The sequence below is a fragment of the Spinacia oleracea genome, chromosome 6 (genome assembly GCF_020520425.1).
Source record: "Spinacia oleracea cultivar Varoflay chromosome 6, BTI_SOV_V1, whole genome shotgun sequence".
In the NCBI taxonomy this organism is placed as follows: domain Eukaryota; kingdom Viridiplantae; phylum Streptophyta; class Magnoliopsida; order Caryophyllales; family Amaranthaceae; genus Spinacia; species Spinacia oleracea.
In genome coordinates this window covers 93,586,332-93,610,178 of record NC_079492.1, presented here as the reverse complement: position 1 = coordinate 93,610,178, position 23,847 = coordinate 93,586,332, and the positions used below count along the sequence as shown (strand labels likewise).

The following is a 23,847-nucleotide window of genomic DNA, read 5'->3' as shown; positions in this document are numbered from 1 at the left end:
TACCGAAATTGGCTAACCTGCTCGTGCTCCAGACACGACATAGGTGCTGAAACCAAGGGGGGGCACAGATACTTGAAACGCAAGCCAGTACTTGATGACAGTGTCTGAGGGTTTACCTAGATATGCTTTCAAATGATCATTTCTAATACTCAGTGAGGATTTAGTCACAGGTAGTAGCTGAGATTCGACTTCCCTTCCTTTAAAATCCTGAACTATGACCTCGTCAATACTCACCTACAATAGAACCGAATTTCCGTCATATTTTAGTGCATTGAAAATAAAAATCATGGAAAGAAAACAACATAATCACTAATTAATAGGTAATTTGATTTTAGATTATTTTCAAGAAATGTAGTCTTTCTTTGGACTTCTTAGTCAAGGACTTAGGGTATCATTATGGGTAAACATGGGAATTTTTCAAAGTACAAGGTTTAACTTAACAAATCTGAAAATGGCCTATTTATTTTTGGGACAAACTAATATAGACATGTGGTCAATTATTACAAATCATATGGGGAGTAAATGTTTTGACGACGTAATATGAACACTACATTTGTCAAATACGCCTTACTTTTACAGTTGCTACTTTTAGTACATACAAAGTACAAAAACCAGATACAGAACCAATATGGGCCCTTAGATCATCAAAATCAGTTGGTCCAAATGATTCTCATGCCGTTAGTGACATTTTCGTAATTTTGCAACTTTTCAAACCGGTTCCCAGTTTCTTCACTTTAAATGAAATTTCATTTACTTTATAAAATTAACGTGAACTTATCCAAAACGACATTTTAATAAAAAAGATTGAAATGTTAGTTGTCAATACTGATATTTTATAGTAAAGTGTTTTCTTTCTTAAAAGTTGAAAAATTAAGTATAAGAAGTTTCATATTTTAATTATTTACTTTTGAGTTAATACGATTTACTTTAATGAGTTTTTCTTTACTTGTAAGGGGCGAAATTGGTTCTCATGCATGCAAAAAAATTATGCTTCAAAGGTGAAGGGGAAACACGTCAATGAGAAACAGAGTACTAACTGGAATTTGTATCACTTCTTCTCTGTTCCATCCCAGAGGGTTGTAAACAACAACTACCTGACAAAGAAAAGAAAGCATGTTATTTCAACACAAGATGATATTCAACAATAAAAATGTACACTTCGAAAGCATAATACTCCCTCCGTTCTCGAATATTAGTCCCTTTTGGAATCTTGCCATTATTCACAATTGAAAAGACTCTTCTAATTTCTTCCCAATATGTATTTCAAAATATATTCATGTGAGATATTGTTTTGTTCGTCTCAGAGTATAGTTTAATAATATCAAAATTTTATATTTCTTTAACGTACGTATTTGGCGATATTTACGTATAAATATTGAGTTGAAACGGGTGAAAATGTCAAAAGGAAACTAATATTTAAGAACGGAGGGAGTATCAAGTTTTACCAAACTTTTCCCATTGGACAAAAGAGTTTCTGATGGTGGGCAATAGCTGATGTTAAGAAGAGGACACTGTAGACATGCCACAAACACAATTAGAACAATTTTACCGTCGCTGTCAGGCAGAAAAAACATATGCATGGCATACACAATTAGAACAATTTAATATGTAGTATCTTTTTGTCAATGGCCACAACATTCAAAATACTTCCACAATAATCCCGACACCTATAACAAAAAGTTAACACCACAATTCACCTGTCGTAGGCCAAGGAATGTACAAATATACAGGGTCGTCTTTGAGAGAGTGCAAACCTTACTGTGCACGGCCCATTATTTTATGGCCCCCAAACCAAAAAGCATACTTTAATTATGAAAAAAAGCTCTTCAATTTGATAATTTATCTGTCCTCCATATTGTTGGATTTGGGTACTATCTCCATAGATCTTCCATCAATTAGAAATCTAATTTAAATGAAAAGTCCCCTTCTTCTATTATAATTCTCATTAAATCTTTTGCCATTTTTCAATAAACATTAAATTATTTTTTCTTCCTTCTAAACACATAATCCTTTGATTTCTCTCCATCTTTTTTTTGTTGAATAAACCTCATAAACACACTAATGTTATCAATTTTCTAAATTTTGCTTATCAATTATAAGGTAGACTAAAAATGTGGATGATTTTATCAAACAAAAATAAAAATAAAAATAAAACAAGATATGAAAGAAGCACTCTGTATTACTCTGTATTGTAGCTCATATTTTTCGTTTCTAATTTTTATAATGTTGTTTTTGTTTACTTATTATACTAGTCTCATATGCACGCGATGCGTGCAAAAGTAAATTGAAAAGTCAAAATTTGTTAGCATATCTAATAACCTAAAGTAATAGGTAAGGAAAATTGTTCACAAAGTTACTCTAAAAAAAAAAATCACATCATCTCTATATCACATAACCTAACGTAATAAATAAGAAAATTGTTCATAAATTTCTCCGCTCAATCGATATGTAGCACATAAACAACATTATAATAATGTTATGGATTGATTTCTTCATCCAGTGGAGGTAACATCTACGAAAAAGCTTTGTATCAAAGAATTGAGAATGTTTTTTTTTTTTCAAAACTCAAGTTCGTCCATTAGGCAAAAACGTAAACAGATGTATTGTTTTTGTTAAACAATATTAGGCAACTAAAATTAAAAAACTATTTATAGTAGATGAAATTCATAAAAACCGGTTGAGATAGTAATTTCTATTCCAATAGCTAAGTATCACAAAAGGTGTTATGCAAGGTCATATGATATAGTAAGTTAGAGTAATTAAATAAAATCAAACAAAATCAACCCATTTTCTTAATACCCTCCTATTCACATTCCATTATCATAAAGTCATACCCACACGATATGAACTTGCGTATGATAACTTTGTTGAACTTCCTAGAAATTTTAGTTGATCTTGTTTCTTACATAATTTATCAATTTTGTCAACAAACTTTCACACAAAACCTAGAATCGATATTTGTTTAGCTATAAAAATACTCAATATGTAAAACTTCTGGATAAGTTATTATTAAAGGAGTCCAAACATTTACTTGGGACACTCAAATTAAAAGCCAACGATAGTGATTTTCAAAATAAAAGTTTTCTAGTCTTTAGGTCAACAATATTCCTATTTAATCCTACACAACAATTAGCATGCAAAGTACAAACCTTGTTGAAATCTATGTTTTTTTTTTATATTTGTTGAAATCTATGCTTGGTGAACGAAATTCGCTAAAATAATATGTAACCAAGAACCTTACTTAACCCAAGTTTTGTAACAACAGATCATGTTTTATTCCGCTAAACGCACCATGTTCATGGATATTAACTCTTACACCGTATTGGTTTAACTACAAAAAACAAAAAATTCGAAAATGCCTCAAAAAACCGTCAAATATACCGAAATCCCAAAAGGAGAGATAAAGAAAAGTAGAAAACTAAACATCACTATTTTACTCCTCCCTCCACCATAACTGTGAAGCCTAGACACTACAATGTCCCCATTTCCCCTTCTCCCTTCATCATTGTGCCTTCCTTAATCAACAATATAGAGAAAAATGGATTTCAGGTTACAAAAACAACAAAACCTTCATGTTTCGTTGTGACGAGCATTATTTCCAACAACATCGACGTATTACTAAAAAATGTTGTTGATTTGGAGCACAAATATTAAAATAATGGTATTTTGCATGTAATTAACTCAATTCGGGTCTGCTTTTTATTTTTGATTTTGAGGCAAATATGCTTTTCTTTGTTCTATTTGTGAATATTGTGAGTAATGGTAATAGTTATGATTGCATATTTTTGGGGCATGATAGAATTGAGTAATTCATGAGTAATTCCCTCAATTTTTCTTCATTTGGGTCAACGAATGTACAATAAAAATATAATCATTGTGCTTGAATTGCTTTTTTTTTAGGGAATTGCATGAATTGCTCTACATTATTCCGTTGTTTAATTTTTTCAATCTACCTAAGCCAAAATATGGTGGTGGGGGGGGGGGGGGAGTGATTGTGTACTCCTTAAATATTCCGATACTTCCTCCTTTCCGTAAATATCGCACCATGGTTGAATTTTACTCCTCGAACCATTACTTTGACTCTTGAACCGTGTGCAAGTTAAAATTATAAAAAATTAATATTTAGAAAATATATTTTGATACGATCTAACATGACCCAACATGAATAAAATTTTCTTACGTACGAATAACAAAAAATGGCCAAAGTTGTAGTGTGAATAGTGTAAAAAAACAAATGCTGCGATATTTACGGAACGGAGGAAATATTATTATTTCATGAATAATTTAATTCTACAATTTAGAATAAAGTAGGGGTATTATAGTCTATTCTATAGGCGGACACCAAATAGTCATTTACTTAAATGACCTCAGAAGTTCCCTTATAGAATAGAGATAAGTACTAGAATTTTTGTTACGGAGTATATATTTGATTTTTTGTTGAATACGAAGTACATATTTGTCGTGGAGCATACATTCATACTTAGGGGCCCAAGTTTTGAATGAATCTGCACACGGCCCCAAATTTTAAGACGACCCTGCAAAGACATAGACTATCAGGTAGAGGACCAGTCCAGTCCTGATAATTATGTTCTTGATCTTGACCCTCTCTTCTTAAACTTTTTACCTTCAGCAACCCCCAAATTAACCTATTTAAACACCCCACTGAATAGCCTACCCAACTTATTGAATATTGACCCCTTACTTTTAGTTACCTTAAAAATCTCTTTTAAATTTTTTAATTTTACATGCTATTTTGAAATGTACTTATTTTACTTATTCATTTATTTTAAACTTTACTTATTTTTTATTATCTCTTACAATATTTCTTCTATAATATATATATACATTTTTCTCTTATCTTACTTTCATTAATTCCACTTTCTCTTCCTTGTTTTTTCTTTTTTATTTCCTGTTCCTTTCTGGTTTGATTGGTGACAATGACGATCTCCTACGACGATTCATGTTAGCCGACCCCAAATCATTTTGGGACTAAGGCTTTGTGTTGTTGTTGTTGTTGTTGTTGACAACAATAACCAAGGTTTAAGCAAACAAACCCAGACTTCAAAAGTAACTAACTACATGGATCTAAAAAGATAAGTGTCTAAGTGAATCCAACACAATTTGTGAATGGAATTCTACCTTACATTAAAACGACAATAACAACACCCCAGTATCAACACCAACAATATAGTCAAACACTACTAGAGAGGCTGTTTCGGAAAGCCCACCCACCTGCAAAATAAAACTTAAAACCTATCCTGCTTATGGAAGGAAATGAATCAACCTACAAATGATCACTGGAAGCTCAATGGTCCAATAAATTTTCTTAGTTCGCTACAAAGAATTTATAGGCCTTTATACAACAAAAAGAATTCAGAATAGGAAAAGCTACACCTGCATAGTGATTAGTCTGAGACACAAATTAAAGCACGTGGCCAGTATATTACCTGTTCATAGCTAGTTTCTGTTTTACCATGCGTATTGGTCATAGAACTAAGTGAAGATGAAATCACTTTCTCAGCCTGCAGATGATGATTAATTCTTAGAAGATTATACTTGCAGCGCAATTAGCAATTACAAAAAAAAAAAAAAACGAAAAACCAATCAAAATAATTTACGCCTGTACGGCTGTACCTCTACATATCCCATGTGCAACCGCATCGTATAATCGGCAGCCACATGTTGTCTTTCTGTACCAGTAACTGCATCATGATGTTGAGCAATTGCCAAAGCATTAGCCAATTTTTCTGTTTTCAAGAGTGAACCACTCCTACCATTTAGAAATTCCAACTGCCTAGCTGCCTGATAACAACAAAAAAAAGATTGAGGAAGATATTTGAGATATCATGCAAGTAAGACCCTTGGCCGGTTGGCCTCTCAACAGATAACAAAGATACTATGTGTCTTACTAAGTAGTAACCGCTCGTCACTCTGACATAACCTTTAAATGCCGGTCTACTTGTGAAGTAACCCGTCCAGTATGCATTAACACGATCTGCATAGCTGGACAATCACATCATGTTGTTTTAGTATGGTTTTTGGACAGGATATAGATTCTGTCATTCTGCCAACATCCACCAGAAAAACAAAAACTCACGGGAAATAATCATCAGTTTTGACAGGCCACGACTCATTCATTGCATATTTTGCATTTGTGTAAATTGATGGCGTTGAGTATAAAGCATTGACACGCCCATCCTACATCCAAATGTCAAACATTATGCCAAAGTAAAAGCAACATTTGTAACAGACATAAGTGAAAAAATGAATATGAATGCTCGAACCGAATCCACCAAGCTAATGACATATGGAACTTGTCTTTACAGGTAGATAACAAATGTATACCAAATTAACATAATGGATAAACTTGTCCATCTGTCTGAACCAGGAATTGGCATACTGATATCGAAAATCTTCACCCATGGTCCACATGACATGCTTTGTTCTGGTAACATTAGCCTGCGGGACAAAGAAAAATAATAGTAAGTTGTCTCCTTGACTGCTTCAATAAAAGCTAGATATTGGGAAGCAAAAGTATTTTCAAATATAAAAGTAAGATTATATAAGCACCCAATACATAGATGAAGAAAATAGAGTTTTGTGCACAGTTTCTCGCCTCTGTTGCAGTACCCCAAGCCATGGACACTCATCATAAATATTTCCATGATAACATGTGATCTACATGTCTCTTTGTTGCAGTTGACAATATTGAAGATCAATAAGATAGTGCCAGATTCTTTTCTTTCAAAATCAAAAAAAAAATGCTTAGTAATTTAGACCAATGTCAAGAAGCAGATACGACTTAAGGACCAGCATCCCTTTTTCAGGAAAAAAAAGAAGCAAACAACTAAGAGACAAAATTGCCCAAAAGATTTTTCTCCACAAGCAAAGCCAAGATCATCACTTAATCTGCTTAAACAATTAGAAGCAACGACTTTCTTATACACTATTGTTCCTTTGCAGCACTAAAATCCTTTCTATTGCCATAAGGGCTCCTCCATGAGAACACCTACATTTTTGCAGGCTTGCAGCAATACAAGAGCACAAAGTTAGCTATTAGCCCATGAACTCAAAAATAGTTTCGCAAATTTAATGACTTTCTTCGTCGACGTGATTGAGATAGTTTTGCTTGCTCTACATTTGAGGAAGACATATCTTGAAGATTGGAGACATTTTAATCCTTCACACAGCGATTAAATCACTGTGACTTGTAGCTGTGATTACAATTGTGTGATCAATCAATACCCTTTTCTCCTCTATCTGGATTTCAAATCTGGCGCTAGCAATCTCCAAGAAGGTGTCTGCAATGGAGGAACAATTGAGGTTACAGGAAGAAAAATGGGTGGAACAGCAAGCTCAAAACAAGTTGCTGCAAGATAAATTGAGAGATGTGATGTTCTCTATCCAAGAGATGAATGGGAGATTGAAAGCAACTGACTCTTCTTCTTCATCTTCCTCTTCCGTACATGATGGACCACAAGGGGAAGGATTCAATCCAACCAGAATCCGAGGGTATGTACCTAAACTGGACTTTCTTAAACTTGATTGAACAAACCCAAAAACGTGGATTAAAAAGTGCAATAAATATTTTACTCTGTGTAAAATTGAAGGCCAGAAAGTTTATCTTGCTAGTTTGAACATGATTAAAAACAGAAAAATGGGTGTTAGTTAAGTAACTGTTGGGAGAAATGTAGATTGGTTAGAATTTATTGTGGATTTCTAACCTAGATTCAGAGATGAGGCGGGTTGTAATGTGGTAGAAAAGTTTAACAGGCTGCAACAAACTGGTTCCATTGAAGGATACATTGATGAATTTAAGGATCTTAGGTCCTTAATATTACAACATAATCACATTCTGTATGATTCTTACTTTCTGGACAGTATTTTGTTGGTGGGCTTAAGTCCACAGTTAAGCCTATTGTTAGGGACTTTAAGCCAAGAACTGTAGCTGAAGCAGTTGAGCATGCTCGGTATCAGGAAGAGTCCATTAGTGCTAATCAGCCTAAGATTTACAGAAGCTCTTACCCTAGCCAATCAGTGAGTAAGACTTTGAATGTGCCTGCATTTGCAATTCAAAGCCACCTATTATGTCTAACCCCTCGATAAAACAAACACGAAAAGACCGTACAAATATATTCCAGCTGATGTGAGACAGGAACAGATGGCGAAAGGTCTTTTCTGTTATTGTGAGCAACCTTATGATAGAAATCATATGTGAAATTTTAGGGAATCACAACTGTTTACAGTTGAAGTGGGAGGTTATGAAGGCCTAGTTGAGGATAATGATGATGAAATGGAACTACAGTCTAGAGCAGGAGTATGAAGCTACTGAATTTACAGCAGCTTGTATTTTGTGCATGCCTTGGTTGGTAAGCAAAACTTCAGTACTATGAGAATCAAAGGAACTGTGAACGGCTCACCATTACACATCAGCACACATAATTTCTTAGATCTGTCTTTAGCTAAGAAATGAGGGTGTGAATGGAAGGGTATGTGAAGACTTTCAAAGTCTCAACCTTGCAAGAACAGTTTGAATAAGAAAGCAGGAAAATTGTGCAATGTGGGCGGCTAATATTATATTATCTCACCATTTACAATGTACAAGGTACAGCTTTTATATGACTCCTTAGGAAGTAAACCTAGGATTATTGTGCCCTACACTGAAGGCATAAAACACCTACACCATTAGAAGACAAACTGTGATCACATGGGGGTAAACCAAGTAAGCTATACTAAGCTATGTTACACAATAAAGTAGAGATGTACACTAGCCATATACACCGTATGAGGCTTCATATTTCATCACTCCCCTTCAAGGTTATAGTTGGGTGCACAACTCCAAGCTTGGGTAGAAGAGTAGCTAGCTGACCAATAGACATAGGCATTGTGAACAAGTCAGCCACTTGAAGTTGAGATGGGACAAACTGAGTACTAATAGAACCATCGGTGATTTTATCTCTGATGAAGTGACAGTCCAATTCAACATGCTTGGTTCTCTCATGGTGAACTGGATTGGCAGCAATTAAGATAGCTGCTTTGTTATCACATTTCAGAATGGTGGGACCTAGGTGTTTAAGTCCTAGGTCCTTAAGAAGTTGTTTGATCCATGTTACTTCACATGTAGTTAAGGCCAATGCCCTATATTCTGCCTCTGCAGAGGATTTGGCCACAACTTGTTGTTTTTTAGCTTTCCATGAGATAGGTGAATCTTCTGTCTGAGTATGTTGTAAGGAGCTGCAGAATCAGATGTCAACAATATTCCTTGACCTGGACATGAGTTCAAGTACCTGAGAAGTCTCTTGGCTGCTTGCATATGCACTGTGGTAGGTTTATGCATAAATTGACTGATATATGAACAGCATAGGCAATATCTGGTCTGGTTATAGTAAGGTAGATCAATCTCCCTACCAACCTTTGATACTCTGTTGCCACAGGCAATATGCATAAATTGACTGATATATGAACATCATAGGCAATATCTGGTCTGGTTATAGTAAGGTAGATCAATCTCCCTACCAACCTTTGATACTCTGTTGCCACAGGCAATACATCACCTAATTTAGGTGTGGTTCCAAGGGAACCCTCACTGGTTTTTCCTTGTGCATACCATATTCTTTCACAATGTTTTGTGTGTACTTCCTCTGTGACAGGAAAAAGCCTTGAGCACTTCTGTCAATTTCAATACCCAAAATATATCTGATATCACCCAAATCCTTCATATGGAAATGGGATGGCAACATGATTTTGACTTCTTGGATCAGTTTCTCATCATTTCCCACTATGAGCAGATCATCTACATAGACTAGGAGAGCAATGAATGACTTACCCTTGTACTGAGTGAACAAAGAGTAGTCAGTTTTAGACTGACTGAAACCAAACTCTATCAGGGCACTGGACAGTTTGGCAAACCATTGCCTTGGTGCCTGTTTTAATCCATACAAGGACTTTTTGAGTTTGCACACTTTGCTTGTCTTAGGAGGAGTTTCATAGTTCTTATCAACCTTGACTCGAGAGTTCCACCCTGTGTATCCTGGAGGCATTGTCATGTACAAGTCTTCTTCCAAATCTCCATGGAGAAAGGCATTTTTGACATCCATTTGAGACACATGCCAGTTTTCCATTGCTGCTACAACCAGGATAGACCTCACAGTGGTCATCTTGGCCACTGGAGCAAATGTCTCCTCATAATCAATACCATAAACTTGTCTGCATCGCAAACCAACCACTCTAGCTTTGAGTCTTTCTACATGGCTTTCTCTGCGAAGTTTGGTCTTGTACAGCCATTTGCTCCCTATGGCCCTTTTCCCAGGTGGCAGGTCAACTAAATCCCGTGTTCCACTACTCTCAAAAGCTTCAATTACCTCATTCATTGCTTGCACCCACCCTTTTTCTTTCACTGCCTGTTTGAACTGAACAGGATCATCTATGGATGTGATTTTAGCTAGGAAAGCTACAAACAATGCCTCTATGCTGGTCACAACTACATTTGCAACATGGAATGGCTGAGTATGTTATGTGGGAATTTTCAGGGCATGTTGATAATCTTTTATCCATCTTGGTGCCTTTCATTCTCTAGTTCCTTTCATTCTCTAGTTGATCTTCTGGTAACTTGTGGTACTACTCCTGATACTATCTAATCATTCTGAGTTTTGGTACTTTGTTTATCAGCAGTTTCAGGAGTAGTGTTCTCATCTTGTTCACCTTCAGTCATTTCAATATCATCTTCAATCACATCATCAACTGCATCTGCAAGTGGAATTCTGAGTGACACTGGAGAATTATACACTTTCCCTGGCTTGTCTTTGTTGGAAAGGAAAGCATCCTCATAGAACTTCACATCTCTTGACACAAAGGTTTGTCGGGTCAACATGTTCATTACTCTGTATCCCTTCTGAGTTGAAGGATAACCCAGAAATACATATGGTACTCCCTTAGGGGCAAACTTATCATGTTTGGCTGATTCATTATAAAGCCATTGCAAGGCATCCAAACACCTTAAGTTTGTTGTAATCTGGTTTCTTTCCAAACACCAATTCATATGGATTTTTATCTCCGATCACTGAGTTAGGCAGTCTTTTTATGAGATAGGTGGCTATCAAAACACAATCACCCCAATACTTCAATGGCAGACCTGCTTGAAATCTCAGTGCTCTCGCCATCTCCAAAAAATATTCCTGTGTTTCCTTTCAACTCTCCCATTTTGTTGTGCTCTATTCACACATGAAGTCTGGTGAACTATTCCCAAGTCACCAAAGTATGCCCTGCAATTGTCATCATCAAATTCCAATGCATTGTCACTTCTAATGGTTGTGACACTAGCATTCAATTGATTTTTGACAAACTTTACAAAGTGTCTGATGATCCTGTATGATTATGACTTGGCTTTTATCAACTGTTTATCATCAACAATTTTCAGGAAAAACCTGTATTTTCCCTTAGTCATGACCTTATATGGTCCCCATATATCAATGTGAATCAACTCAAATATTGAGTGTGCACAAGACTTGCTAGAAGAGTAAGGGAGTTTAGTGAACCTGGACATAGGACAAGTCAAGCAAATTGCATTATTATCAAAGCTTGTTTTAGTTACACAACCAGTTTTGATTAGTTTTTCCATAGGAGCATGCCCTAGTCTATTATGCCAAACAGTGCACACATCTAAATCAGCTACATTACATTCAAGTACTCCTAAACTGCAGCTCACTTTAGGTGTATGTTTCTGCTCTTCACACTTCTTTGTTGGCTTCCCCACTTTCTTCCTGCTATCATCCTTTCCTTCTTCTCTCATCAGGTAGAACAGTCAATTAACAGCTTTCCCAACTCCTTTAGTTGTCTGAGTGAGACAGTCCTGAATCACATATGTTTCAGCATTAAATTTCACTTCACAATTGTTATCTTTGATGAGTTTGCTAACAGACAACAGATTGTGTTTAAATTCAGGAACACACAAAACATTCTTCAAGGTCAGTTTTCCATTCAAGTTCAAGTTTCCTATGTGGGTTATCACTGCAGTTTTACCAGTTGGGAGGTTTATCTTAGGTATTCCATTGGTGCTCAAAGGATTATCAAGCATTTTACAGTCAGATATCATATGATCAGTTTCTCCTGAGTCTATTATCCAACCATTGTTTATGCTTGACACATTGTGACAGAAAATCATACACGCAAAGCTTACATCCATTTCATCCTCAGTGTCATATCCTGCTTTGGTGGTTTTTGTTGTTGAGGATGTTCCTGGAATGAGTTTTAGCAGCGGTTGTAGTTGGCTTGCAGTGATCATGACTTCCTCCTCAGTCTTAACATTTGTTGCCATTTTCTGACAACCCATTTCTTTTGTTCTTCCCCATTTAGCCCCCACACCAGTTTCTTTCTCTTTCATTTCATCTGTTTCTTGTACCGTGGGTGCCACTTAGGGTAACCAACTGCTTTCCAGCTGATAGCACCTATCAGCTGTATGTTCCTTCTTTCCACACACAGTGCAGCTCATTTCCATTCCTCCTTTGTATGTCATTCCTTTGTTGAACATTGCAGAATGCTCCCCTTCACTCTAAACTTCTCCAAGTGTCTTTCTTTGGGATTCTTCTTGTTGCAGGACAGCACATGCTGCTTCAACACTTGGCAAAGGACTCTGCATGAGAAAGTTGCTTCTTTGGGGGCCATAGTCTTCATCGAGTCCATTTAGGAACTGGAACAAGTGTTGTTCCTCAAGTTGTACATTCAATGCACTCACAAATGCATTGATCACTGGTGTCATAGCTGTGATGGGAGGATACACATTGAGACTCTCAATTTCACCCCACAAAGTCTTAATCTTTGTGTAGTAATCACAGATGGAGGCTCCTTTCCGTTGTATCTCATACACATCTTTGTTTAGTTTGTATTTCCTGGCTCCATTGGTTTGCATATACCTGATTTCCAGTTGCTTCCATATTTCAGCAGCAGAGTTGATGAACATTACAGACTCTTTGACTGAGTCATCCATGGAACCTGTCAGCCATGCTATCACTATACTGTTACATGTTTCCCATTGCTCAGCCTTGGATTCATCTTCATTGTCCTTCTTCAACAGTCCCGTAACAAACCCCAACTTTCTCTTTGAACCCAGAACAATCTCCATAGACCTCCTCCATTCCCTGTAATTGTCTGCTCCTTTCAGTTTGCCAACAACAACTAAATGTTGTCCATCAGATGGATGTAGATACAGTGGGCTTTGCAATTTTGTCAAGTTATCTTTAGACATACAAGCCAAGCAGGAAAAGACTTGATTTTGAAGGTTTTAACAGAAGAAATCAAATTCTAAGAGTTTAGAAAGTTTCAAGAGGCAGAGAAAAACTGAAAAGTTTGGAACTTGCACTTACACTTTCAATCAAACTTGCGGATCTTGCACCCTAGCTCTGATACCATGAAGACTTTCAAAGTCTCAACCTTGCAAGAACAGTTTGAATAAGAAAGGAGGAGAATTGTGCAATGTGGGCGGCTAATATTATATTATCTCACCATTTACAATGTACAAGGTAAAGCTTTTATATGACTCCTTGGGAAGTAAACCTAGGATTATTGTGCCCCACGCTGAAGGTATAAAACACCTACACCACTAGAAGACAAACTATGATCACATGGGGCTAAACCAAGTAAGCTATACTAAGCTATGTTACACAATACAGTAGAGATGTACACTAGTCATATACACAGTATGAGGCTTCATATTTCATCAGTATGGAACACAAGCAGTGACAGATGGGAACCATATCATTTGTCAGCAGCATTAGTGTGAAGAGTTCTCTTCGGAAATGCAAGGGAAGCAATTCTTAACTGATGTGATGTTGATTTCATTAGGGAGTTGTGACATGGTGTTAGAGACTCAATGGTTGAGTACATTGGGCTCTATCTGTTGGGATTTCAAGAAGTTGGTAATGGAGTTTTCTCTAGACAATCAGAAGTTCAGACTCAAGGGATACCTGCTAAGAAGGTTAATGTAATTAAAGGAGGGCCATCTATCAAATTGCTAGAAAGTGCAGCTCATCTCAGTTTCATACAACTTGTGGATACTTCCTTCATGGATAGTCCAGAATAGTTAGAAACCCATAGAGAGATAACACTTACTGAGTTTCTGAATTGGATACACTCAAGAGAAGGTTTAACACTGTTTTTGAGGACCCTACTAAATTGCCTCCTATTAGAGGTGTCTTTGATCACAGAAAAGGTGTTGGCCCTGTGAATATTAGACCATATAGGTATCCCCTTAAGCAAAGAGATGTGATTGAGCAGTTGATACAAGAGATACTTGAAAGAGGTATAATACAGAACAACTCTGGTAGTGGTGTTAGTTGGTAAGAAAGATGAAACCTGAAAGATGTGTGTGGATTAAAGGAAACTGGACAAAAGAACTATGAAGGATAAGTTCCCAATTCCTGTTATTGATGAATTAGTTGGAGCAACAGTCTTTACTAAACTAGATTTAAGGGCAATATTAACATAGATCGAAAATGCGGCATCGGTCACGTTCGCGTGATCGGTCGCGATGTCTCGGTAACGGGAATGATGCGTTAGTCGCGGACCGGGTCGCGGTGTTGCAGAAGAACTGCAATTAATTATATTTTGTATGTTTTTAATAGTAGTACAAAAATTAACTATTGCATAACGTACTTTCGTAAAATAATTCATAAGAAAATAAACGGAGTACTTGAATTTAGTTTGGTTACTCACATGATAAGATTAAACATATTATATGTTTAAACATACAAGTTAGAAGAATGTAAGTGGTCCAACTTTTACCTCCACTAGGCTAGGTTATTGTAAAATAAATAAGGCCTTACCTGCCTAACATTAATTAAAAATTCAAATAATGTAGATTTACTCCTTACCTTCTTTCCCTAATGGACACCTCAACTTTCCTTATTGTACTTACTGGACACCTCACCTGCCCCACTAGTCTTTTAATTTAATTTAAAAGTAAAGTTCTAGGAACTTTACTTACTTTCTCTTCCTCTTTCTCCCGTGTTTCTTCACCAAGCATCCATGGAGTACACCAAACCAGATCTGGAGTTTCCTTCCCCCGAAAATTAAGCAACGAATCTAAAGATATCGGTCAATTCGTAAGATATAATGGTTGGCCCGGGTGATTTGGAGTTGAATCGGGTGAATCGGTAAAAAATGCGTCTTTTTTAGGCAGTTACAAATCGCCTAATCTCGTACTGCCAACCTTAAAATCCGAGTTAACTCGGCTACACATTGGGGCGAGTTTTTACACCATGGCAGGATATCAAATCTATTAACAGTGCATGAAGGAGCTGTGTTTAAAACAGCTTTTAAAACACACACTGGCCAATATGAGTTCCAAGTAATGTCATTTGGCCTAACTAATGCCCCTGCTTCTTTTCATGGGTGGATGACTGATGTATTAAAACCACTTTTGAGGAAAAAAAAATTGGTATTCTTTGATTATATACTAGTTACAACAAGGATTTAACCACTCACATGGAACACTTGACAGAGGTGTTTAGTCTCGTGAAACAGAACAAGATGTTTGCAAAGGAGAGTAAGTGTGTGTTTGCTACTAATAAGGTGGAGTATTTAGGACATTTTATCTCAGCTAAAGGGGTAGAAGTTGATCCTAAGAAGTCATAGTTAGTTGGCCTGTGCCTAGTACACTGAAGGATTTAAGAAACTTCTTAGGTCTATTAGGGTATTACATGAAATTTGTCAGAAAAAATTACTTTAGAAGAGAGCTTTTAAGTGGAATGACCAAGCTCATATAGCTTTTGGGGGTTTGAAAACTGCACTCACAACAACTCCAGTTCGAGCTGCGCCAAACTTCTCTCTACCATTTGTTCTGTGCAACAAGGCCATCCACTAACCTATATCAGTCGATCATTGGGTCCTAAGTGGCAGAAACGTTTTGTCTATGAAAAAAGTTGTTAGCAATTGTTTTTGCTGTGCAGAAATGGGAACAATACCTCATTGATTAACAATACCTCATTAATAAAAGCGGACCAAAAGAGTCTTAAATGGCTACTATAACAAAAAATTTCAACCCCTTTGTAATATGTTTGGTTGTCAAAGCTAATGGGGCTTGATTATGAGATTCAATACAAGAGTGGAAAAGATGCCTTATTTAGGGTAGAAGGGTATGAGATTCTTTGTATAGAAATTTTTGTGGTGTCTTCCGACGTAAGTGATTTGAGTAAAAGTAGTGACGATTAAAAGTAGATATCACTTGGATGTCAACACTCACGCCATACTAGATAATCTGCAAGGAGGTGTCCTGGTTCCTAGCTTCTCTGTTGTAGATGGGTTACTTAGAAGAAAAGGGAAGATTGTTGTGGGGTCTGATGAGTGATGATAATCTGAGGTCGATGTTGTTGCAGTGGCAACATGCCCCCTGAGTGTGGCCATTCTGGAAGAGATATCACTCTTAAGAAACTTAAGAGTCTGTTCTACTAGAAAGGAATGACCAAAGATGTTAGACAGCTTGTGAGAAAGTACAGTGTGTGTCAAGTGTCCAAGTATGATAACTCTGCTAAACCTGGGTTGCTTCAACCTTTACCCATTCTGGAGGAGGCGCGGCTGGATATTTCTATGGATTTCACTGTTGGTTTACCTAAATCCAATGGTAAAGATGTGATATTTGTGTTCGTAGACAGATTCAGTAACGCTGACCATTTCATGCCTCTCTCTCACCCATTTGCAGCAGTTCAAGTGGCCTAATCTTATCTAGATCATGTATTCAAACTACATGGGTGACCAGGAAGCATTGTAAGTGATAGAGAATATGTGTTTGTAAGTCAGTTTTGGAAGGATTTGTTTCTCTACATGATACAGAGTTCCTCTTGTCATCTGCTTATCATCCCGAAACTGATGGGCAGACAGAAGTAGTAAATAGGTGTTTGGAGACCTATTAAGATGCATGTGCAGTGAGACACCTAGAGATTGGTCTATGTGGTTACCATTGGCCGAATGGTGGTCCAATACACATTACCATTCAGCTCTTCAGATGACCCCTTATGAGGTGGTCTACAATGAAGCTACACCCTTACACTTGCCTTATCTGGCAGGAAAGTCTCCAATAGAGGATGTAGACAGTAGCATGTTCAGGAGGGAAAACATGTTAACAATAGTCAAGTTTCACTTGAATAGAGCTCAGTTGAGGATGAAGTCTCAAACTGACAAACATAGATCTGATAGAAATTTTGAATTTAGTGATTCGGTGTCGTTGAAACTGCAACCTTACAGACAGCAGACAGTTCAAGCTAGACTCTAACAACAAACTTTCTTCAAAGTATTATGGTCCATTTCAAGTCCAGTCAAGGATTGGTAAAGTGGCATACAAGTTATCTCAACCTCCTAAGATACATGATGTATTTCATGTATCTCAGTTGAAGAAGTTTCAAGGTGTGTTGCCCATGGCTGCCCATATTCCATCATGGTTACAGAGACAAGATGAAGATGAAACTATTCAGCCTGAAGCACTTTTGGATATGAGAGTGATTAAAGTTTCAGAATAAGGATCAAATTCAATACTTAATCCAATTGGAAGGTTGCCCTAGTCATGAGGCTAGTTGGAAGAATGTTGAGGAGTTGAGTCATTTGAATAAAGGTTCACTAACTTTGATTGTAATCTACAGACTTGAGTCAAGTCTTTTTCAAAGGAGGGTGGTATGTTAAGGGAGTTTTATAGTTGACTTTGACTTTCGTATCAAACTAGTTTTGGAGGGAGAATTGGTTAAACAGAATTCCAGCTCTAACTGAATTCTGTTTCTATTTCTTTTCTGTTAGTTGCTTGCGGAGTTGTTCTTCTGTAGATGATCAGCTGTATAAATAGGCTTTCCTTTAGCTTGTAATAGGCATTCAGAAAATCCATAAAAAGTTCTAATTCTCTCTCATCCCACATTATCTCTCTAATCTCTCGATCTAAACTGCTAGAGTTCAACAGTTTATCAGAATCCAACAGTTTATTCCTGTAACACTGGAACTCTTCTTTATCAAATTTTCTTATAATGAGAAAGCACAGTGAAGAACTCGGCAGAGTAGACTCACCTGTGACATGGCTGCATCAACAAAGTCATTTACTCGCTCTTGGACGTTATAGTCAAATAGAAGCGGATCATCCTTCAACCAAAAACATATATCATGAAGACTTCAAATGCAGCTCAATAATCTTAGAACTAAAGCTAAGATTTCAAGAAAACAAATCTATTACATTATACTCCCTCCGCCCCAAATTAGTTGTTACACTTTCCTTTTTCGTCCGTCCCATATTAGTTGTTACACTTCTAAATTAGGAATGACCACACAATTATTATATTGTCTCTCTCTTCCCACTAAATTTTTTTTGTCCCCACACCCTCTCTCATTCAATTAAAAAAATACCCCACTACCATCACATCTACTTTTTCAATAAAATAACAATTGATAACCAAACAACCACTTATCACCTAAAACTTTGTGCAAAGGTAAGTGTAACGAGTAATTTGGGACGGAGGGAGTACTAAAACAGACACCAGGAGTGACGCGTGTCACTTCCTGCCTGCCAAAACTTTTCTTCTTATTTATTTAAGTTACCTGAATAGGAGGAGACACGTCGTTTACTTCAAACTGAAATCCATCAGGCGGGTTATAATGTGTGGGGAATATACCAGTGAATATCTGCAAACGAGTTGGCAAGATTCACAACATTCAGGAAACGAGGAAAACCTTACCTAAGGAGATGACAAAAGATTGGCAAGAAAAGCCTACAATTCTCACGTCAGAGACTGCAGCTAAAGATGTAACTTCAGGACACATTTAGAATCTCCATGTTTTATTTCAAGTGTAAAAGTTCCTATCCATGTTACTTGACCCATTTTTGAACTAACTTTTAGTAGTAAAATAAACTTGGTAGTCCACTAGTCCTTATCTGAACATTGGACTTCATATGAGCTTATGTTAACTAAACTACCTATAAGTCCTATCTGAACTTGATTTCTGTAAACATTTTCAAAAGGTGAAAAGAACAAGGTGTTATACCAGACCCCTTTAAATAAATGACAGTTGACAACCCAAGACTGTAATCAATGAAATTAGGCTTCCAAATGCTTCATTACAGTTTAAAAGAACATGAAAAAGAAATATACAAGTAAAACAAATAAACCCTTGGTTGTTGTATTATTTACCTGTGCGGTAGAACCAAGCGACCTAGAACCACGCCACACCACCTCAAGAGTTTTCTCATCTTTTCTTTTTGCTCTATCTTGGTAATCAATTCGAGCAAAGTACAGTGAATCAAATCCTACCTGCAAAAAAGATAATATGAACAGTTTTTTAAAAAAAATTAGAACAGTTAAATTCAATAGTACATGTATGCAAAAGATGATATTTGAGAATGACATTAGTCATTTCATTTACACACTGCTCCTACATGAATTAGGTGTACCTAGGTGTGCCTATGAGTTCAAAAAAGTTGAAAGCAGCAGATTGTGAGGCTTTGATTGACAAGATGTGTGCAAAGATCAGGGTATGGTGTAGCAGGCACTTATCTTGTGCATGCAGACTTCAGCAAGCTAACTCTGTGATGATGAGTATTAGTGAATATTGGTGCCAAATATTGAAGCATTTCCTTTGGCATGGAACTCATGAGAGTCATAAACCTGGTTCTGTGGCCTGGGAGGTTGATTGCACATCAAAATCAGGAGGTGGTCTGGGGGTAAGGATTCTCTCCCTTATGGAATGCGACAGCTGTAGGAAATCATGAATGGGAAATTGAGCAAAAAGCTGAAAACCTCTGGGTTAAATGGGTGAATTCGATGTACAATAAAAAGACTTCATAAGTTTCAAATATCTAACTCTAATTGATCCGGTTGAGGCATTGCCTAGTGTCTTAGTAAGTGAAAGGGAGGAATCTCACTACCATGGACATCCCAGCTCAGGCTTCATGGGTAGTGAGAAAGATCATTGGTGCTAGAGACCATCTGACTAGTCTTTCTGATAGCAGAGCTATTCTTCATGCTGATTCTTTTTCTATTAGAAAGATTGACCAGAGTTACTTTTAGGGATATGTTCTCCCTCAAAATGCAAGCTGGATTTGGAAAAGTATTTGCAAAACCAAAGACAGTTTGTATGCAAGAGGTAACAATAGGTTTACAAGCCTGACCTACAATAGTAAAACAGCTGATGGTGATCTATGTGGCCAAAAAGTTCAGTAGAGCAAGGGTGTATGGTACGCATTCTCTGTTAGTCTGTTCCTAAACACCGATTCTGTTAATGGCTGGCCATGAGATTCAGATTGCAAACCAGGGATAGACTTCTGAAAATGGGAATTACTGACAGTAGCTCATGTTGCATATGTGGTACAAATCAGGAGAGGCATCAACGTCTATTCTTTAGGTACAGATACAGCCAGGAATGCATCTTTCAAGTCAAACAATGGCTTCGCATCTCAGGACCTGGTTCAGAACTTCAGATGATGGGGTGGATACATATAAGTTACAAGGGTGGTGCCTTTAAGAAGAAAGTGATCTATGCTGCAATAGCAGCAACTGCGTATAGCATGTGGAGGATAAGAAATGAAGCTTTTTGGAACATGAGGATTCAAGGATTAGCAAAACTGTACAGGAAATACAAGGACTGGTGAAGAATAGAGTCGTACAGATCATTGGAAAAAATGCGAAGTCATCAATTTTAACCTGGTTTTCTTCTTGTAAAGTTGTAACTAGGCTATTTCTTGTTTTTTTTATGCAAAGTTGGGCGTTTTTGGAGGTTGCTTAACTCTGCTTGTCCTTTGCAAACTCTTAGGGGAAGGGGTCCTTCCTAGAAGGTTTGTCTCCCCTAGGATGTTTGTTGGTTATAAGTTGGTTAGAAGTGCATGTTAATAAAAAAAAATTGCTTGCTTCTCTTAAAACAAAACAAAAAAAACTTGAAAGAACCTTCTTTACCCACATTAAATTACTTCCATGTGAAGTGAATCAAAACATTTTAAGAAGAGAAAAACCACAGAGCACAATCTGCCACAAGGTCACGTATAAATCCTTCACCAGCCAAACTTCTAAACCGAAAGAGGTTCTAAGATTCATAACAATATTGCTGAATATACACAAGCAATTGAACTCCAAATATGCACTGAAAGACAAACCCAAGCACAATGAGCAATCGTAAAATAAAAAAGAATCAGTTAGATGGTAATGCACTCTTTAGCTGGATGCTGGAACATGTGTTAGACTACTCATTAGCTTGTAGTATCATACTAGTTAGCTCGTAGTTTCAGCAGCATTACTACAACAAATAGTTGCTGTGTCAGCATGCCTATGTGGCAGTAGTTATAAGTTTATAACTAACTCCCTTAATGCAAGGAGCTTGCTCTAACAACCTTATGAAGGTTCTAGATTATTTGCTACAATATATATTGCAAACTGCTGTAATCATCATCAATACAATAAATTCTTTCCCCTAAATTCTGGATTCTATCATGGTATCAGAGCAGGTTTCATAAACCTGATTCGTTTTTCTGAAAATTCCGCAAACTTTCTACACAAATTCATTCCAAAATTCTGCTAAAGTAGTGTGTTCTTGTTTTGTTTTCGATTGTCACTTGGTTGTTTGTTCTGAAAACTGTTCAAATATCTGAGTGTTTGAAGCTGCATTTAACTGAGTTTCTTGATTTGAAATCGTATTAATGGCGATTAATGATGAGAATGGTGAAGATCCAAGGAGGAATGTAGTGATGCCTCCAAACCAAGACCCTGCTAGCATCTACTACATTCATCCTTCTGATGCTAATTCTGTTCAGCTGGTTTCTTTCAAATTTGATGGTGAAGGCTTTACTGGTTGGAAGAGATCTATGATGCTTGCATTATCTGCTAAAAATAAGATAGGTTTTGTTGATGGAAGCATTAGCAAGCCAGAATTTGGTACCATTGAGTGTAAAGCCTGGGAGAGATGCAACGATTTGGTTTGCTCCTTGATTTTAGGAGATTTGAGTGAAATAATTGCTAAAAGTGTGATGTTCTTGAAGTCTGCCAGAGAGGTTTGGTTAGACCTTGAGGAGAGGTTTGGATTTGCATCCATGGCTCAGGTCTACTCTTTAGAACAGAAGCTGCCTGAGTTGACTCAAGGAGAGAAAACTGTTTCTGAATTCTTTACTGAAATCAAAACAATTTGGGATGCTATTGAGGAAGCACATCCGATGCCTTACTGTACTTGCAACAGTTGTACTTGCAATGTAACCAAGAAGTTCTTTCAGAGGCAACAGGAGAAGATGGTTATGCAATTTATGATGAAGCTGACTGATCAGTTTGCCACATTAGAGGAAATGTATTAATGGTGCCAGTTTTGCCAAAAGTTTCTGAAGCTTATGGACTCTTTGCTCAAGAGGAAAGACATCAAGAAGTTTCTAAAGCTACTTATCCTACAGAACCAGTTGCTTTTGTAGCTGAGAAGAGGAGATTTGGTGGACATCACTGGAACAACAGGAACTACAAAGTACAAGACACTGGCTCTACTTATCAGAAACATGGAAGTTCTAACAGATCTGGTTCTCCTTATTTTTGCACACACTGCCAGATTCCAGGTCACAGTATTGAGAGATGTTTCAAAGTCCATGGTTATCCACCAGGATTTAAACACTTCAAAGGCAACAATGTCAATAAGACTGCTGCTATGTCTTCTGGTGTTGATACTGAAGCAGAAGCATTAGGTTATCAGAAAACTGATTCACCTACAATCTCAGTGGAGCAGTACAATCAGCTAATGAGCATGTTGAGCAAACAACAGAAGTCAAATCTAGCTATGATGGCAGGTAACATTTGCTTATTGTCTTCTTCCAATTCTAAATGGCTATTAGACAGTGGAGCTTCTGATTAGTTCTGCTATGACCTAACACAATTTTCTGAGTTTAAACTGGTTGAAAATCAAGGCACCTATATTACTATGCCAGATGTGCTCAGTGATTTTAAATGAAGATATCACTTCGCACAATGTGTTCCATGTTCCTGATTTCAAGTATAACTTGATTTATGTACACAAACTGTGCAAGGATTTGAAATGTGAACTACACTTTACTCACAACAAGTGTTTTGTTTGCTGTCAGAAAGGGAGGTTGATTCCTCTTGGTGAAGTCAGTTCTGGTCTATCAATGTTGGGGAACAAAAGTTACCAGCAACAACAACTACTGTGCAGTCTCATATTTGCAACACAACTTGCCACTCTGCTATAAATGATGCCAAGCTCTGGCACCTGAGATTAGGCCATTTACCTTTTAGCCAACTCAAGCTAATAAATCCTAGTTGCAAAGTCAATTCCTGTATACAGGATACTATATGTCAAGTTTGTCCTGTAGCCAAACAAACTAGACTAAGCTTTCCTCATAGCAGCATTAAGAGTTCAGCTCCATTTGATTTGATACATATTAATGTTTGGGGACCTCATTCTGTGAAAACTACTACTGGTTGTAATCAAGTCCTGACTATTGTAGATGATTACAGTAGATTCACTTGGATTCATATGTTGAGAAATAAAAAGGACTATTTCTGTACTGACTGATATCTTGAATATGGTCAAAACACAATTTGGTGTTACTGTGCATTAGATCAGATAATGCAAAGGAGTTGTGTGAAGGGGATTTCAGGAGATTGTGTTTAACACTTGGTATCCTAAGTCAAACTAGCTGTAGTCACACACCCCAACAGAATGGAGTTGTTGAAGAAAACATAAACACTTGTTAGAAACTGCAAAAGCTTTATACATTCAATCTAGGGTTCCTGATAGATTTTGGGGTGAATGTCATGTGTGCAGCTTACCTAATCAACAGAATGCCCCTAAAGTCCATTGAGTTACAGTCACCCTATCTCAGATTACATGGAAAGTCACCTAATCTGT

General features: G+C 37.0%; 2 protein-coding genes across 4 annotated transcripts in view; one reads left to right on the top strand and one right to left on the bottom strand.

Moving 5' to 3' along the window:
- Positions 1 to 23,847, bottom strand: part of LOC110791205 (alpha-mannosidase At3g26720) — a 46,741-nt gene that overhangs the window by 18,252 nt on the left and 4,642 nt on the right. Inside the window, exons 5-15 of one of the 3 annotated variants that reach the window (XM_056833544.1) lie at positions 19,152 to 19,271; positions 18,562 to 18,645; positions 18,037 to 18,108; positions 6,346 to 6,459; positions 6,098 to 6,198; positions 5,910 to 6,003; positions 5,635 to 5,802; positions 5,448 to 5,522; positions 1,446 to 1,511; positions 1,038 to 1,094; positions 18 to 234 (exon numbers count right to left, since the gene is read on the bottom strand). In XM_056833544.1, the coding sequence (XP_056689522.1) occupies positions 18 to 234; positions 1,038 to 1,094; positions 1,446 to 1,511; positions 5,448 to 5,522; positions 5,635 to 5,802; positions 5,910 to 6,003; positions 6,098 to 6,198; positions 6,346 to 6,459; positions 18,037 to 18,108; positions 18,562 to 18,645; positions 19,152 to 19,271 (1,168 nt within the window). The remainder of the gene's footprint in view (positions 1 to 17; positions 235 to 1,037; positions 1,095 to 1,445; positions 1,512 to 5,447; positions 5,523 to 5,634; positions 5,803 to 5,909; positions 6,004 to 6,097; positions 6,199 to 6,345; positions 6,460 to 18,036; positions 18,109 to 18,561; positions 18,646 to 19,151; positions 19,272 to 23,847) is intronic. The other 2 variants (XM_056833545.1, XM_056833546.1) reach the window with 2 other exon arrangements.
- On the top strand, positions 6,770 to 23,487 carry LOC130464128 (uncharacterized). The gene is made up of 2 exons (XM_056833547.1): positions 6,770 to 7,512; positions 19,406 to 23,487. Exon 2 carries the CDS (start codon positions 21,647 to 21,649, stop codon positions 22,289 to 22,291), a length of 645 nt encoding a protein of 214 aa, XP_056689525.1. The 5' UTR covers positions 6,770 to 7,512; positions 19,406 to 21,646; the 3' UTR covers positions 22,292 to 23,487.